Below are 14,859 nucleotides of genomic sequence, written 5' to 3'. Positions count from 1 at the left end.
GGCCTCTCAAAGTGCTGTGATTACAGGCGTGAGCCGCCGCGTCTGGCCCCTTTTTATTTTATTGATTTGTTTTTTTGAGACAGTCTTGCTCTGTCGCCGAGGCTCGAGTGCGGTGGTACAATCTTGGCTCGCTGCAACCTCCACCTCCTGGGTTCAAGTGATTCTCCTGCCGCAGCCTCCTGAGTAGCTGGGATTAGAAGCACACACCACTACGCCAGGCTAATTTTTTTTTTTTTTTTTGGTAGAGAGGTTTTACTATGTCGGCCAGGGTGGTCTCAAACTCCTGACCTCAGGTGATCCACTTACCTCAGCCTCCCAAAGTGCTGAGGTTACAAGCATGAGTTACTGCGTCCCGGCCTTTTTTGCCTTTTTTAAGAAATGTTTTTCTTGTACTATTTAGTATATAATTCTTTAAAACACCTGACTTCAGCCAGGCACAGTGACTCATGCCTGTAATACCAGCACTTTGGGAAGTCAAAGGGGGAGAATCTCTTGAGGCCACGAGTTGGAGAACAGCCTGGGCAACATAGTGAGACCCTACCTCTACAAAAAATGGAAAAACAATGGCCAGGTATGGTGACTCATGCCTGTAATCCCAGCACTTTGGGAGGCTGAGGCAGGCGGATCACTTGAGGTCAGAAATTTGAGACCACCCTGGCCAACATGGCAAAACCCTGTCTCTACTAAAAATACAAAAATGAGCTGGGCGTGGTGGCACATGCCTGTAATCCCAGCTACTTGGGAGGATGAGGCATGAAAATCGCTTGAACCTGGGAGGCAGAGGTTGCAGTGAGCTGAGATTATACCATGCACTCCTGCCTGGGTGACAGAGTGAGACTCTGTCTAATAAAAAAAAAATTAACTGGGCATGGTGGTGCACACCTGCAGTCCCAACTACTTGCCTGTAGTCTCAGCTACTTCAGAGGCTGAGACAGGAAGATCCCTTGAGCCCGGGAGTCCAGGCTGCAGTGAGCCATGATTACACCACTGCCCTCCAGTTTGCACAACAGAGGAAGACCCTGTCTCTAAAAAACAAACCAAAGAAAACCCTTCAAAAGTGATTAACCCATGGCCAGATTGATTCATGTGGACCCCACCCGTGGCTTCTCACTGCTCTCTGAACTGGATTACTTTAGTTTAGTTTTACAGATGTGGGGGTCTTACTTTGTTGGTTGGGCTGGTCTCAACTCCTGGCCTCAAGCAGTCCTCCCACCTCAGCCTGCTGAGTAGCTGGGATTACAGGTGTGGGCAACATGCCCAGTGCAAACTGGATTATGTTAAAGGCAGTATCAGACATACCATTTTATTCCTGAATACTTAGTATCTATCTCTAAAAAAAAAAAAGGAATTTCCCCCTTATCAAACTACAATGCCGTTATCATATCTAAAAGGAAAATACAAGGTCAGTATTAATTTCCCCATTGTCTCCTTTATTTTGTTTGTTTGGAGGAGTTCCCATCAGGATCTCGATAGGATTCCAGTCCAACACGTGGCTGCTGGGTGGCCCTCCTGTGCTTGCTTACTCACCAAGGATTTTTTTTTTTTTTTTTTTTTTTTTTGAGACTGGAGTCTTGCTCTGCTGCCCAGGCTGGAGTGCAGTGGCCGGCTCTCAGCTCACTGCAAGCTCCGCCTCCCGGGTTCACGCCATTCTCCTGTCTCAGCCTCCCGAGTAGCTGGGACTACAGGCGCCCGCCTCGTCGCCCGGCTAGTTTTTTGTATTTTTTAGTAGAGACGGGGTTTCACTGTATTAGCCAGGATGGTCTCGATCTCCTGACCTCATGATCCGCCCGTCTCGGCCTCCCAAAGTGCTGGGATTACAGGCTTGAGCCACCGCGCCCGGCCCTCACCAAGGATTTAACAGCTCGGAGACCTAATGGTACCTGAGAACTAATAGTAGACTTATACTTTTATTATAAGGATAAAGATAATAAATGTAACAAGGTGCTCACTTCTCTAAATGGTAGCGCACTGCTGCTAATGTTATGATTGTCATTTTTATTAGGTGTTATCTCCTAGCTGAGATTACAGATAACTTGGCAGTAGGGTCACTATTTAAGCCTGTTTTTAATTAATTAATTTATTTATTTTTGGTTAATTTTTTTTTTTTTTTTTTGAGACAGAGTCTCACTCTGTCACCCAGGTTGGAGTACAGTGGCGTGATCACAGCTCACTGCAGCCTTGACTCCCTAAGCTCCATCGAGCCTCTGACCTAAGCCTCCCAAGTAGCTGGGACCACAGGTGCATGCCACTGCTCCCAGCTAATTTTTGTATTTTTGGTAGAGGCAGGGTTTTACCGTGTTTCCTAGGCTGGTCTTGAACTCCTGAGTTCAAGCAGTCCACCTGCCTCAGCCTCCCAAAGTGCTGGGATATAGGCATGAGCCACCATGCCTGGCTGCCTGTTTTTTTATTATTTATGTTTGTTTTGGTTTGTTTTGAGACTGGGTCTGGCTCTGTTGCCCAGGCTGGAGTGCAGTGGCACAGTCTCTGCTTACTGCAGCCTCGACCTCCTCAGGCTTAGCCACCCTGCTTGGCTGTCTATTTTTATTTCATTTATTTATTTATTTATTTATTTTTATTTACTTATTTTTTTGAGATGGAGTCCCACTCTGTCGCCCGGGCTGTAGTGCAGTGGCGTGATCTCGGCTCACTGCAACCTCTGCCTCTCGGATTCAAGAGATTCTGCTGCCTCAGCCTCCTGAGTAGCTGGGATTACAGGCATGCACCACCACACCTGGCTAATTCTTTTGTTGTTGTTTTGTGTTTTTTTGAGATGGAATCTCGCTCTGTTGCCTAGGCTGGAGTACAGTGGTGTGATCTCGGCTCACTGGAACCTCCACCTCCCGGGTTCAAGCGATTATTCTACCTCAGCCACCTGAGTAGCTGGGACTACAGCCATGTACCACCATGCCTGGCTAATTTTTGTATTTTTGGTAGAGATGAGGTTTCACCATATTGGCCAGGCTGGCCTCAAACTCCTGACCTCGTGATCACCCACCTTAGCCTCCCAAAGTGCTGGGACTATGTGAGCCACCGTGCCTGGCCTTAATTTTTTGTGTTATTAGTAAAGACGGAGTTTCACCATATTGGCCAGGCTGGTCTTGAACTCCTCACCTCAGGTGATCCGCTTGCCTTGGCCTCCCAAAGTGCTGGGATTACAACCACCATGCCTGGCCCTATTTTTATTTTGATACTTAGCAAGATATCTGGCCCCTGTGGGTGATCCATAACTGATTTTTATTTTTATTTTTATGTTTATTTTTATTTATTTATTTATTTTTTGAGACGGAGTCTGGCTCTGGCGCCCAGGCTGGAGTGCAATGGCCGGATCTCAGCTCACTGCAAGCTCCGCCTCCCGGGTTTATGCCATTCTCCTGCCTCAGCCTCCCGAGTAGCTGGGACTACAGGCGCCCGCCACCTCGCCCGGCTAGTTTTTTGTATTTTTTAGTAGAGACGGGGTTTCACCGTGTTAGCCAGGATGGTCTCGATCTCCTGACCTCGTGATCCGCCCGTCTCGGCCTCCCAAAGTGCTGGGATTACAGGCTTGAGCCACCGCGCCCAGCCGATTTTTATTTTATTTTATTTTATTTTATTTTTATAAAAAGGAGGTAACTCCCCTTCCCCACTCCCCAGTGAGTTCTTTGTAGCCACACACACAAAAAAGAATAATCAGCAATGGAGTGTAGTCATAAGTGGTATTTAATCAAACGTTGAACTAAATTCCCCAGGACTGCAGCCCCATGCGCCACCCTACTATTTTTCTCCATGACACTTTCCCCCTTCTTTCTTTTTTTGTTTTGGCAGGAGGGCGGTTTTATTATTATTTCTTTTTTGAGACAGAGCCATACTGTATTGCCCAGGCTGGAGTGCAGTGGCACTATCTCGGCTCCCTGCAACCTCTGCCTCCTGGGTTCAAGCGATTCTCCTGCCTCAGCCTCCTGAGTAGCTGGGATGACAGGTGCTCACCATCATGCTCGGCTAATTTTTGTATTTTAGTAGAGATGGGGTTTCAACATGTTGGCCAGGCTGGTCTTGAACTCCTGACCTTGAGATCTACCTGCCTTGGCTGGTAGTGCTGAAAGTGCTGGGATTACAGGCGTGAGCCACTATGCCTAGCCTCCCCCTTCTTATACCCTGTGTGACTTATGTGTTACATTATTGCTGTGGTCTTTCTCCTGCCAGTAGAATGGAAGCCTCATAAGGGCAGAGATTGTTGTCTGTTCAGTTCGTTGATGTTTCCCAGCATCTCTGTGAGCCTTACAAGGTGGCTTCAGCTAGTCAGCCTTCAGGGTCAGTAATGACTGGATGAAAGCAGCTCTCCATCCTCTCCCATATGCTTCCTTCTCCAGGAGTTTTCACCAAGCCTGTGTCCATTCCTTGGGCTCCCATTTGTACACCGAGTAAGAACAATGTTTGCTGTTTTTCCACCTGTCTTGGCAAAGCTGAAATCCTCGCCCTCACTTCCGTTTGTTTTGTCCTTCATATTGTTTGACAGCTTTGAGGGTTTGGCTAAGGCAACAGTTAATGGTGAAAATTGGCGCCTGTTGCCAAGTGCATTGGCGCGCGCCTGTAGTCCCAGCACTTTAGGAGGCCAAGGTGCGTGGATCACCTGAGGTCAGGAGTTCGCAAAGAGGCCGGGCATGGTGGCTCACACCTTAATCCCAGCACTTTGGGAGCCTGAGGTGGGCGGATCGTGAGGTCAGGAAATTGAGACCATCCTGGTCTCCACTAAAATTACAAAAAGTTAGCCGGGCATGGTGGCATGCGCCTATAGTCCCAACTACTTGGGAGGGTGAGGCAGAAGAATCACTTGAATCTGGGAGGCGTAGGTTGCAGTGAGCCAAGATCGCGCCACCGCACTCCAGTCTGGGGAACAGAGTAAGACTCCATCTCAAAAAAAAAAAAAGGACCATCTCAAAGTTATCTGTGTTTGAAGAAGGATTTTTTTTTTTTTTTTTTTTTTTTTTTTTTTTTTTTGAGACAGAGTCTTGCTCTGCTGCCCAGGCTGGAGTGCAGCAGTGGCAAAATCTCGGCTCACTGCAAGCTCTGCCTCCCGGGTTCACGCCATTCTCCTGCCTCAGCCTCCCGAGTAGCTGGGACGACAGGTGCCCACCACCACACCAGGCTAACTTTTTGTATTTTAGTAGAGTTGAGGTTTCACCGTGCTAGCCAGGATGGTCTCGATCTCCTGACCTCGTGATCCACTTGCCTCGGCCTCCCAAAGTGCTGGGATTACAGACGTGAGCCACCGCGCCCGGCCCAGAAGGATGTTCTTAAATTTCCCCATGTATCATGTTGTGCTGACTGCACTGTTGGAAGTTTACACAATTTTCTTTCTTTCTTTCTTTTTTTTTGAGCTCTGGGGTACACATGCAGGGTGTGCAGGTTTGTTACATAGTATGCCATGGTGGTTTGCTGCACCTGTCAACCCATCACCCAGGGTTTCTTTTTTTTTTTTTGAGACGGAGGCTCGCTCTGTCACCAGGCTGGAATGCAGTGGTGTGATCTTGGCTCACTGCAACCTCTGCCTCCCGGGTTCAAGTGATTCTCCTGCCTCAGCCTCCCAAGTAGCTGGGACTACAGGTGTGTGCCACCATGCCCAGCTAATTTTTGTATTTTTAGTGGAGACGAGGTTTCACCATGTTGACGAGGCTGGTCTCAAACTCCTGACCTCATGTGATCCACCCGCCTCAGCCTCCCAAAGTGCTGGGATTACAGGCATGAGCCATCGCGCCCAGCCAAAGTAACACTTATTTTTATTTGTTTATTTTTAGAGATAGAGTCTTGCTCTGTCACCCAGGCTGGAGTGCAGTGGTGCCATCGTGGCTCACTGTAGCCTCAAACTCCTGGGCTCAAGCGATCATCCTGTCTTACCCTCCTGAGCAGCTGGATTACAGGTGTGCACCACCACACCCAAGTAATTCTTTTTTTTTTTTTTTTGAGACGGAGTCTCGCTCTGTCACCCAGGCTGGAGTGCAGTGGCCGGATCTCAGCTCACTGCAAGCTCCGCCTCCCGGGTTTAAGCCATTCTCCTGCCTCAGCCTCCTGAGTAGCTGGGACTACAGGCGCCCGCAACCTCGCCCGGCTAGTTTTTTGTATTTTTTAGTAGAGACGGGGTTTCACCGTGTTAGCCAGGAGGGTCTCGATCTCCTGACCTCTTGATCCGCCCGTCTCGGCCTCCCAAAGTGCTGGGATTACAGGCTTGAGCCACCGCGCCCGGCCCCAAGTAATTCTTTATTATTTTTTTGTGGAGGCAGGGTTTTGCTATGATGCACAGGCTAGTCTCAAATTTCTAGCCTCAAGCAGTCCTCTCACCTCAGCTTCCCAAAGTGCTGGGATTATAGGTGCCTTTCCTTTTTTTCTTGACATTATGTTATACAGATTGGTCCATCAAGAGCCACTGAGCTACCTCTTTTTTTTTTGAAATGAGGTCTCACCCTGTTACATAGGCTGGAGTGCAGTGATGCAATTATGGTTTACTATAGCCTCAACCTCCTGGGCTCAAGCCATCCTCCCACCTCAGCTTCCTGAGTAGCTGGGACCACAGGTCTGTGCCACTATACCTTGCTAATTTTTTTTATTTTGTAGAATGGGGTCTTCCTGTGTTGCCCAGACTGGTCTTGAACCCCTGGGCTCAAGTATCCTCCCACCTCAGCCTACCAAAGTGCTGGAATGACAGCACTTGGCCTTACATAATTTTTTTAAAGCCTGGATAGCATTCCATTGTAAGGGTTCTTGCATTCAACATGTTTTTATTGAGTGCCAACCAATAAACTTTGCCAGGCATTGCTCTCGGAGCTTGGGACACAGCAGTAGGCAAAATGAGCCTAGTCTTTGTTCTTATCAAGCTGATGTTCTAGTGGAAAACTTGATAATAAATATATAACATAAAGTTGGGTAATTATAAATGCAATGCAGAATATTCCACAGCATTATAGGAGTATGAGTAAAGGGCAGTGCTATTTAAAATAGAATGAGGCTGGGCTTGGCAGTTCATGCCTGTAATCCCAGCATTTAGAGAGGCCAAGGTAGGAGTATTGCTTCAGTGCAGGAGTTCGAGGCTGGCAAGATAGTGAGACTCTATCTCTAGAAAAAATATTAAAAATTAGTCAAGCATAGTGGGGCATGCCTGTAGTCCCAGCTACTTAGGAGCCTGAGGTGGGAGGATCCATAAGCCCAGGAGGTCAAGGCTGTAGTGAGCTGTGATTACACCGCTGCAGTCCAGCCTGGGTAACAGCCTGGGTAAAATCTTATTTTAAATAAGATTTTTTTAAAAAAAGAAAAAGTAAAAAAAAAAAGAAAAAATGTAAAATTGAATGGTCGGGGACCCTTTCTGAGGAGGTAAGAGTCAGGCAGAACCCTGAATGAAGCGAAGGGATGAGCTGTGTGCAGAGAACTGCAAGGGCAAATGGCCAGGGGTAGAAAGCTGCCTGGCATATCCTAAAAATAGCAGAGTAAGCAAGGGAGAGAGCCTAGGGGTTCTAAGAGGAGGCCAGAGCATGCAGGGTATTGTACAACCTTTGGATTTTACTGTGAGTGAAATAGGAGATAGTAGAGGGCTTTGAGCAGAAAAAAAGACATGGTCTGACTTGAGTTTTTGTTTGTTGTTTTTGTTGTTGTTTGTTTGTTTTTGAGACGGAGTCTCGCTCTGTTGCCCAGGCTTGAGTGCAGTGGTGAGATCTCGGCTCACGGCAACTTCTACCTCCCGGGCTCAGATGATTCTTCTGCCTCCAGCCTCCTGGCTAATTGTGTAACAGGTGCCCAGCCTGTTTATTTTTTTTTTTTAATTTTTTTTTCTTTTTTTGTTTTTTTGAGACAGAGTCTCGCTCTGTCGCAAGGCTGTGATGCAGTGGCGCCATCTCGGCTCACTGCAACCTCTGCCTCCTGGGTTCAAGCGATTCTCCTGCCTCAGCCTCCCAAGTAGCTGGGGATACAGGCGTGTGCCACCATGCCCGGCTAACTTTTGTATTTTTAGTAGAGATGGGGTTTTGCCATGTTGGCCGGGCTGGTCTCGAACTGCTGACCTCAAGTGATCCACCCACCTCGGCCTCCCAAAGTGCTGGGATTACAGGCGTGAGCCACTGTGCCTGGTCTCTCCATGACCTTTCGTCCCTACTATCTACATTGCTAAAGAGCTTCCCTTGTATATCTCAGTGTGCTTTTGGGTGCAGCTTGGTTGGGTGAATTCTTGGCAGTACAATTCTTGACTATCTGGATTTGACAGATTTTCTCCCAAAAATGCTTAATCTTTCCTGGTAAATAAAGTTAAAATAATAGCTGAGCATAGTGGCTCCTGTCTGTAATCCCAGCACTTTGGGAGGCCAAGGTGGGTGGATTGCTTGAGTTCAGGAGTTTGAGACCAGTTTCGGCAACTTGGCAAGACCCTGTCCCTACAAAAATTCAAAAAATTAGCTGGGTGTCGTAATCCCAGCTGTGCGGGAGGCTGAGGTGGGAGGATTGCTTGAGCACCCCGCCGGGCGGGGGGAGGTGAGCTGAGATTGCCCAACTGCACTTCAGCCTGGGCGATAGAGTGAAACCCCATCTCACTGTCTCAAAAAAAAAAAAAAAAAATTACAATAATAAAGCCCAGTGTTTTGGGATTGTCAAATAAAGTATTGGATTTGAATTCAGTATAAACCAAGAAGCTATATTCATGGTAGTTATGAGTTAATTGGATTGGCTGGGAAGGAGCCACCTTCTCAGAGGGCCTTTATGGCTAAGGTTTCCTGGGGTCTTGCCTTTTTTATTCTGTGTGGCTTCCTTGCTCACTCTGATTTTGGAGATAAAAGATTTCCTCCCTTTGTTTATATGGTTGATTTTACCGGTACAACAGCCTTTAGGATTGTTTTTCTGGAGTGAGGTGGGGGTGGGGACTTGGGTTTAGGGTATAGGTTCAGGGCCTTCCCTTGATGGTGGTGGGCATCTTCCTATTCTTTAATTAGTCATTTTCTGGTGAACTAAAAAGTGGAAAATTGAGAGTGGTTGCCAAATTCTGACTGGCGATGTAGCCTGCAGGTTAAACATTGAGAAGCCCAGATTGCTGGCTTTGTTTTCAGGAATTGGAGCCTAGCAAAACAAGGTGGCCATCACAGGGGAGTGTTCCTAGGGCTTCTGAGAAGTTTTGACAGCCCCTCTGGAAGTGACTTGTGAATTGTAGAGGTTAGTCTGTTTAGTCTATCTTGGCGTACTGCGTGAAAGCTAATTTCCTAGGATAACGCCATCCGATAGAACTTTCTCTGCAGATGTAAATGGTCTGTAATCTTCAGTGTTCAATACAATGGTCCCTGGCCTTGTGTGATCATTTGACACAGGAAATAGCTAGTGAGACTGAGGAATGGAATTTTAAATTTTATTTAATTAAATTTGCATAACCGCATGCAATAGTGGCTACATAATGCATTGTGGGGCTCTAGGTGGTTGCCCCCTGTGCCCAACCTGACATTACGCTCCCCTGCCTTTTGCTCCAGTAATTCGTAGCCTTACTCATTGCTCAGACCAGTTGCTCCATCCCCAAGACCGTGAAGTCTTTTCTTTTGTCTCTGACTTCTCTCACACTTGCTGGAGGGATAAATAATAGTGTTGTACAATAAAAAAAAAAAAAAAAAAAAAAAAAAAAGTGCCGGGCATGGTGGCTCTCACCCCTTTAATCCTAGCATTTTGGGAGGCCGAGGTAGGCAGATCACTTGAAGTTAGTAGTTCGAGACCAGCCTGGTCAACATGGTAAAACCCAGTCTCTATTAAAAATACAAAAATTGGTTGGGTGTGGTGGTGCACACCTGTAGTCCCAGCTGTTCAGGAGGCTGAGGCATGAAAATCACTTGAACCCAGGAGGTACAGGTTGCAATGAGCCAAGATTGCACCACTGCACTCCAGCCTGGGCGACGGAGTGAGACTTCATTTCAAAAATATAAATATATTTTTTAAATAAAATAAATAAATTTAAAAATGTACTGTCTTTCTTGTTTTCTGGTCATTTCGGATGCTCTTTCCCTGTGGCTGGATTGAGATCTTCTTGGAGCTGGCCAGTCTTTGAGTGTTCCTTTTGTCCTTTAGGTCACATACGTTGTGCCCATTAAATACGTGTTGCTGACTAATTCACTGGTCTGCCTTTCTAACTGATTTCTCCCCTGCCTCCCAGGTGCTTTGAAGAAGAGCCTCACAGCCAAGCAGGTCCAGGTGGATTTTATAACTCTGGGTAGGTCATTGGCCAAGATTGCTCAGGGTGACTGGCTTCTGAGGCTTTTTATTATGTTAATATCTCCTTCTGTTCTCTTGTAGGTCTTAGTGAGGAGAAAGCCACTTACTTTTCTGAAAAGGTATAATTCCTCTTAATCGAGGTTAATTAAGAGCCCTTGCTTTTTTTTTTTTTTTTTTTTTTTTTAAAAAGATAGTCGCAGGCCGGGCGCGGTGGCTCAAGCCTGTAATCCCAGCACTTTGGGAGGCCGAGATGGGCGGATCACGAGGTCAGGAGATTGAGACCATCCTGGCTAACCCGGTAAAAACCCCCCCTCTCTACTAAAAAATACAAAAACTAGCCGGGCGAGGTGGCGGGCGCCTGTAGTCCCAGCTACTCGGGAGGCTGAGGCAGGAGAATGGCGTAAACCCGGGAGGCGGAGCTTGCAGTAAGCTGAGATCCGGCCACTGCACTCCAGCCTGGGCAACAGAGTGAGACTCTGTCTCAAAAAAAAAAAAAAAAAAAAAAAAGATAGTCGCTTTCTGTCCAGGCTGGAGTGCAGTGGCGTGATCTCGGCTCACCACAACCTCTGCCTCTCGAGTTCAAGTGAGTTTCCTGCCTCAGCCTCCTGAGTAGCTGGGACTACAGGCACATGCCACCATGCCCGGCTAATTTTTTGTATTTTTAGTAGAGATGAGGTTTCACTGTGTTAGTCAGTATGGTCTCGAACTCTTGACCTCGTGATCCACTCGCCTCTGCCTCCCAAAGTGCTGGGATTACAGGTGTGAGCCACCATGCTCGGCCTCTTTTCTTTTCTTTTCTTCTTTTTGAGATGGAGTTTTGCTCTTGTTGTCCAGGCTGGAGTGCAATGGCACAATCTCGGCTCACTGCAACCTCCACCTCCTGGGTTCAAGCAGTTCTCCTGCCCCAGCCTCCCAAGTAGCTGGGATTACAGGCATGTGCCACCATGCGCTAATTTTGTTTTTTTTTTTTTTTTAGAGACAGAGTCTCGCTCTGTCGCCCAGGCTGGAGTACAGTGGCGCAATCTGGGCTCACTGCAAGCTCCGCCTCCAGGGTTCAGGCCATTCTCCTGCCTCAGCCTCCCGAGTAGCTGGGACTACAGGCACCTGCCACCATGCCTGGCTAATTTTTTGTATTTTTAGTGGAGATGGGGTTTCACTGTGTTAGCCAGGATGGTCTCTATGTCCTGACATTGTGATCCACCTGCCTGAGCCTCCCAAAGTGCTGGGATTATAGGCATGAGCCACCACACCCGGCCAAATTGTGTATTTTTAGTAGAGACGGGGTTTCACCATGTTGGCCAGGCTGGCCTTGAACTGCTAACCTCAGGTGATCCACACTCCTCGGCCTCCCAAAGTGCTGGGATTACAGGCGTGAACCACCACGCCTGGCCCCTTGCTTTTATATCACAAAGAGAGAAAACAACGGAAAATGCCAAGTAAGCCAAAACCATCCATCAGAATTATCATTTCCCCAGCCTAAAGTTTTCATTTGGCTTCAAGCGAGTGTCATACGCACAGCGTTAACCAGCGCTATTCAGTGCATCTCTAATCATTTTTCCTGATTTGACCTAGTCAAAAATCTGCCCATTTTCACGGATCAGGAGAAGACTTACTTGTAAAAATATACCTCCTGCTTTCTCCAGTTCACTGCTTTCAGATGTCACTGTGACAAAAAGAAAAATAACAAGTGACTGAGAACTTACCCTGAAGACCCCAATTTTGCAATTGTCTAGTAGAAGCCATGTGGGGGCCAGTGTGATGGCAGCACAGTTTTTATTCCAAGATGGATTAAATCTTGGAATGAAAAATACAACATTAATGTTGTGGTCTTCCACTCTGTACCCTCCTCCATCCCTAGGTATGTGCATATAGGTTGAGCCCTTGGTTCTGCACCCTCCCCACTATCTGTGTCAATGCTAAATATTGCAATGTTTGGGGCAGGATGGAGAGGGGGAGATTTTTCCTATTGTAATTGACTTTGGCTTTTGCTTTTGTTCCAGTGGAAGCAGAATGCTCCCACCCTTGCTCGATGGGCCATTGGTCAGACTCTGATGATTAACCAGCTCATAGATATGGAGTGGAAATTTGGAGGTAACTAGTTACAACCAGTCCTGGGTTATTTGGGTGGTACAGGGTCGGGGTGCAGAGGCTGTGACACAGCCACTGTGGAGAAGGCACTGTTGGGGCAGCACCTGCTGTTTTGTATTCTGCCCACATTCAGTAGCTGTTTCCATTCATGGCTCTGGATAAGTTGACTTTCCAGAAGCACACCTTGCTGCCCTCATACTTGCCCCCACATGGCTTCTGCTGGACAACTGCAAAACTAGGGTCTTCAGGGTCAGTCCTCAATCAGTCACTTGTTATTTCTCTCTCTCTCTTTTTTTTTTTTTTGTCATAGTGACATCTGGGAGCAGCGAAGTGGAGAAAGTGGGAAGTATATTTTTACAAGTAAGTCTTCTCCTGATCCTTGAAAATGGGTAGATTTTTGACTTGGTTAAAAATTATCAAATCTACATTGGGTTAAATATCGATCCATTTAAATATCCATTTAAATGGATGTTTTACTGAAGTACCTTATATATCTATCTCAGAGCAGTGTGGCCAGCTAGAGATGTGGTCACTAACATGCCTACTTTCAGATGAATAGATCCTGGTGTTATTCATTGACATGTGATTGTTCCTGTAATCATGGGAATTGTCAGAATTTTCAGTGGTAGATGATCCATACTGCTCCTGTAGGACTCTCAGGTTGGAAGCTTAATTAAGTCAAAGGGTTTTAATTTCTTTGCCCAGTTGTCATTTTAATTTAAATGATTTCTTTTTCTTTCATCAGCTGAAGTTGGTGGTTAAGAAAGGAAATCAAACCGAAAATGTGTATATAGGTGAGTCTGAATTCCCTCTTGAACCTCTTCACCTTTTCCGTGTTCTCTGCAGTCAGGGGCTGGTGACACTCACCACAAATCATGTCTTCTATAAAAACAGTCATTGCCAGCTGTGGAGTAGCTGTTCCACTGCCTTTCCTCTCCTGAAAGATGGCACAAGGAGTGTTAGAAAGCCATTGGCAGGTTGGAGCCCCCATAGTTGAAGAGCCATTTTGAAAAAGGGAAAGGGAGGGAACGGAATGTCCGGGATTGAAGAAGAAGGTTGACGGGCAAGAGCTTCTTGCTCTTGCCGTAGAAGATGGGACTTGCCGTAGAAGTCCCATTGAACATCCCGAATAATACCCTTTCATCTCTTTGTGCTGTGGAGCTGTGCCATTTGAACACTCATTCCCCTTTTTTTTTCCTATGGAGCAGAGAACCTTCTGCATTCAAGTCTCTCAGTTCTTTATTATGATCAATTACCCATCAAGAGCTGCTTAGATGTACTAAGCCAAAAAAGAAAAAAAAATCCTCTGCATGGAAATTAATTTTCTTGGATGATTCTGTGGAGTTGGAAACATTTATCTGAAGCTGAATTTTCTCTCCCCAGAATTAACCTTGCCTCAGTTCTACAGCTTCCTGCACGAGATGGAGCGAGTCAGAACCAGCATGGAGTGTTTCTGCTGATTTCTGTCCCTACATCTCCCCTGGCCCCGTTCCCTGCCCTCCTCCCTTCCCTGGGTGACTGCTCTGAGAGGCACTTCACTCACAGGCCTGTGGGATGCTCCATGGGGCCCTGCTGGCTTCTTGGGAGCCCAGGTGCAAAGGGTTTCTGAAAAACAACAGGATTAAGTACTTAAAGAGCCCAACACAATTACCCCGTAAACTCTGTGTTAGGGCAACCACCACCACCTATCTGTCTTCCAGGACACATTTTAGATACTGTGACAGGTAGGCCACTGCATCTCAGATTCAGGGGAGAAAATAAATTGTCACCTCCCCTTCAAAGTTCCAGAGTAAACAAATGGTGCCATCATTCAAGATAACATGCTAATCACCCTCCTCCCAAAAAGCAAGAGCTTGTTTATGGCTGAGGAATTGGCGGATTGCCTGAATGACATGTGTACAGAGCCCCCACGGATTTCTGCACACTCTGGGTCTGTGCTGGTGGAACATTGCCAATCAGTTTTTAATGAGGCACCTGTGTCTAAATACATGCTTGGTCTTCTCTGCAGAGAACTGAGGCTAAACTCTGTCCCCACTTCTGGTTTTGCCCTGTCATATTGTAACCAGGCGGGCCTTTTGAGGCCATTTTAGTTTGAGTTCAAGCCAACCACCTCTGTTGGTTAGAGGATGAATAAAAAGGTTCTGAAGAAAAGGTCTGGATCCAGTTGTCTTTCTGCTGCATGGATTAAAGAGTGGTGTCCCTTGCAGAGAGCTAGTGCTTGCTCTGTCTTTAAAAATTATCTTCCTGATTTTGTGAAGATCCTGGGTCTCCAGTAAAAATGGGTCTGTTCCAGCACTGGAATTTGTAAGAGCAATTCCAGGGAAAACTCAGGTTAAAAGCCCCAGGAAAAAGCATAACATGTGAAACTGAAATGCTTTGTGTACAGATGGCTTTAGCCCCCACCCTAGCATGTGACTTTTCCTGCTTCTCCTCTCCAAGACCTCTCCTCCTCAGAAATTTTTGTTTGTTTGTTTGTTTTTTTGAGACAGGCTCGCTCTGTCTCCCAGGCTGGAGTGCAGTTGTGTGATCTCTGCTCACTGCAAGCTCTGCCTCCTAGGTCCACACCATTCTCCTGCC

The 14,859-nt window shown here is 46.8% G+C and overlaps 1 protein-coding gene across 4 annotated transcripts in view; it reads left to right on the top strand.

Moving 5' to 3' along the window:
• The window catches only part of COMMD7 (COMM domain containing 7), a 38,693-nt gene extending 24,260 nt beyond the window's left edge, over nt 1–14,433 (top strand). For 3 of the 4 annotated variants that reach the window (XM_010352763.2, XM_010352761.2, XM_030915566.1), the window contains exons 4-9: nt 10,136–10,192; nt 10,276–10,313; nt 12,195–12,285; nt 12,593–12,642; nt 13,028–13,076; nt 13,666–14,433. In XM_010352763.2, coding sequence (XP_010351065.1) covers nt 10,136–10,192; nt 10,276–10,313; nt 12,195–12,285; nt 12,593–12,642; nt 13,028–13,076; nt 13,666–13,742 — 362 coding nt within the window. In that variant the 3' untranslated portion in view covers nt 13,743–14,433. The remainder of the gene's footprint in view (nt 1–10,135; nt 10,193–10,275; nt 10,314–12,194; nt 12,286–12,592; nt 12,643–13,027; nt 13,077–13,665) is intronic. The other variant, XM_030915567.1, reaches the window with a different exon arrangement.
• The last annotated feature ends 426 nt before the right edge of the window (nt 14,434–14,859 follow it).

Source organism: Rhinopithecus roxellana, chromosome 13 (assembly GCF_007565055.1).
Source record: "Rhinopithecus roxellana isolate Shanxi Qingling chromosome 13, ASM756505v1, whole genome shotgun sequence".
Classification (NCBI taxonomy): Eukaryota; Metazoa; Chordata; class Mammalia; order Primates; family Cercopithecidae; genus Rhinopithecus; species Rhinopithecus roxellana.
Note: the sequence above shows the minus strand (reverse complement) of the source record. Positions and strands in the feature narration are given on the sequence as shown.